We start from the raw sequence: 2,496 nt of genomic DNA, 5'->3' as shown, positions 1-2,496 counted from the left end.
AGATTAGCACTTGAGCCTAGCTTTGGTTTTTATTATCAGCCAGTACCCTGGGTCAATAGACTGTGGGCTGGACTCTGCACTGGGAAGGCACTGGTGTGGTGAAGGTCAGTGTTCGGATCCATTTCCCTGTGTTTACTGGGAGATGTAATCATATTCCATTTAGCTGGCCACTTCCTTCCTGGAACCTTGCTCTCTAACTCTCCCCCTCACACACACACACACACACACACACACACACACACATCGATAGACATGCATGCACCGACACACACACACACACACACACACACACACACACACACACACACACACACGGGACGGTGGTTTTCGTCATGTCATCACTAACATTAGGGCACTGGGGTACCAGGTAGCCCACCACACATGAATAGGTAAAGAGAGACAACTTGAATAACTGCACTGTTTCAGTCCAGTGTTGAACACGCTAGGTGAAAATGACAATTAGAGTGTGTTTACAGCCTCGGGTTGGTAGGAGGGAGAAAAATGGAAACAGAGAGGGACTAAAAGTAATTGGAATGGACAGTATTTGAGTTGGTTCACTTCCGAGTAACTTTCGCACCTATAGGCTTGGACCGAATTTGAATTTGTTGCAGCAAATTTTTCCGCCACTTCGTCAGTGAAGAGGAGATTCTGTGTTCAAAATGTTTCCTGAAACCCATGTTTACATAGGAGGAAGTGAGTCCCCTGCTCTCCCTCCCCTCTCTCACATCCTACCGTGAGCTAGGTAGGACCTAAACAATGTAAGCCGTGTATAATGTTCCTGAGTAAAAACAAACACAACAAAATTAATCCTGTATTACAGGACTACAAGTTCCAAGTTCACGTTCAAAGTGCACTCAGGGTCACGGGACTAAAACCCATGGGAAGTTCAGGCGGCTGATAAACTTGTCCGACTTGTGTAACGAAAACCCTGCTCACGCCCTCGGGAGCTTTCCGAATACCAATCTTTCTAGTGATTACACCTGACTCATTGAGCAGTATGAGACGGTGGATGGAATAGGCTCTTTGAAGTAGGCAGTGGCCTCGTACAGCATTAGTCTTCTTCAATAGTCTGGACTTTGGCCACTGATCAGCCTGGTTTGCACCTTGCCTCATCTGTACCAGTAAGGATCTGCTCAACTTGGCTGAGCTGAGCTACCCAGTTAGCCATCTAGCTCTTTGTTAGATCCCAGTAGGGAATGCCAACTGAGGGCTTTGCAAAGAAGCTAATGACTGGTGCCACAGTACACCAGTGAATGTTAGCAGACTAAGAGTGTGAGTGTGTGTGTGTGTTAGTGAGTGTGAGTAAAACGGGGAGGGCAGGTAAAAAAAACACTTGAAGCCCACTTCCTACACACACAATGCGCTTGACAGCAGGTAGGCTTAGTGAAACTAAAACACTCCACATCCTCATTCAAACTCTGATCCCAATGGCTGTGTTACTGCAGCACGACAAACAACACAAAGTGGTCTTTCAGCCAAATCCCACTACTGTTTATACTCTCCAATACAAAACTCTTTTTTAATTATATAATCAAAGTTAACATCTTTTAACCCTCAACCCCTTCTCTCCCATCTTTCATCCGTTTCTCCAACTCCTGGGGAAATGATGTCCGTACACATTGAGTCATCCACCCTCATTAGGAGACACACAGGGAAATCCGCCCCCCTCCACTACCATTACCACCGCCCACCGGCACCACCCTGAAACCCAAAGCCCCTCTCTACCCACCCCTCCCCCCCCCAGCCGGGCCGGTAGGGATGGGCGCGGTGGTAATTACAGTAATTAGGTTTTAGACATCAACAGCTCATCAGTTGTCCCTCGACGCAGGGAGCGGGTCCCATCAAAAAGGTGGAAATGAATTATGGAACAGATAAAAGCCCCACTCCCTGGCGTAAGCTAGCTGTTTACCAGGCCGCTTTCAGCCGGTCACGTTGGACCACAATGGCTAGCGGCGATCGCTAGCATCTCATTCTTGTTTGTTGTCGTTCCTGTCGTTTGGCTCTTGTGGGCTGGGTTTATTTGACACTTGTTTGGTTGTCAAGTCGTTTATTTCTTGTGGTGCCATCATTAGCCCTAGCTTTAGTTGGCCTGTGAGCATAAAGCATCAGTGTGGTCTGAAGGCCTTTGTAGGCCGAAACGTTATCACCAATTAAAACATTCTTTTTATTGTAACTCGGAGTGTGCGGCACCTTCTTTTTTCTTACATAAAGCATAGCTAACATGCAAACAATATCTAATTTATATTTCTGGATAACCACTTAGAAACTACTATAGGATGAAGTCAGGTTGAGGTATACAGAAAATAAAACGGTACAGGCAGAAAAAAAACTACAATTAGACAAATAGACAAATGATGTTTATTTAACCTCATTAAACATCAACCTAAATGATTGTCATTACAATACAGAGGTAGGTCCTTTGTCATCATATTCACACACCTGCAGGTAAGGTGCTACACATCACACACATCAAAGCAGTGCCCCGATGGCCAAAAT

At 45.8% G+C, this 2,496-nt stretch overlaps 1 protein-coding gene across 1 annotated transcript in view; it reads right to left on the bottom strand.

The window, feature by feature from the left end:
* LOC311363387 (uncharacterized protein) overlaps window positions 1–1,168 on the bottom strand; it is a gene marked incomplete at its 5' end in the record, with an annotated part of 14,845 nt that extends 13,677 nt beyond the window's left edge. Inside the window, one exon of the mRNA XM_084483330.1 lies at window positions 1,157–1,168. Within this exon, the coding sequence (XP_084339456.1) occupies window positions 1,157–1,168 (12 nt within the window). The remainder of the gene's footprint in view (window positions 1–1,156) is intronic.
* Between the last annotated feature and the right edge of the window lie 1,328 nt (window positions 1,169–2,496).

The sequence above is a fragment of the Micromesistius poutassou genome (genome assembly GCF_964030765.1).
Source record: "Micromesistius poutassou genome assembly, chromosome: 18".
In the NCBI taxonomy this organism is placed as follows: Eukaryota; Metazoa; Chordata; class Actinopteri; order Gadiformes; family Gadidae; genus Micromesistius; species Micromesistius poutassou.
Note: the sequence above shows the minus strand (reverse complement) of the source record. Positions and strands in the feature narration are given on the sequence as shown.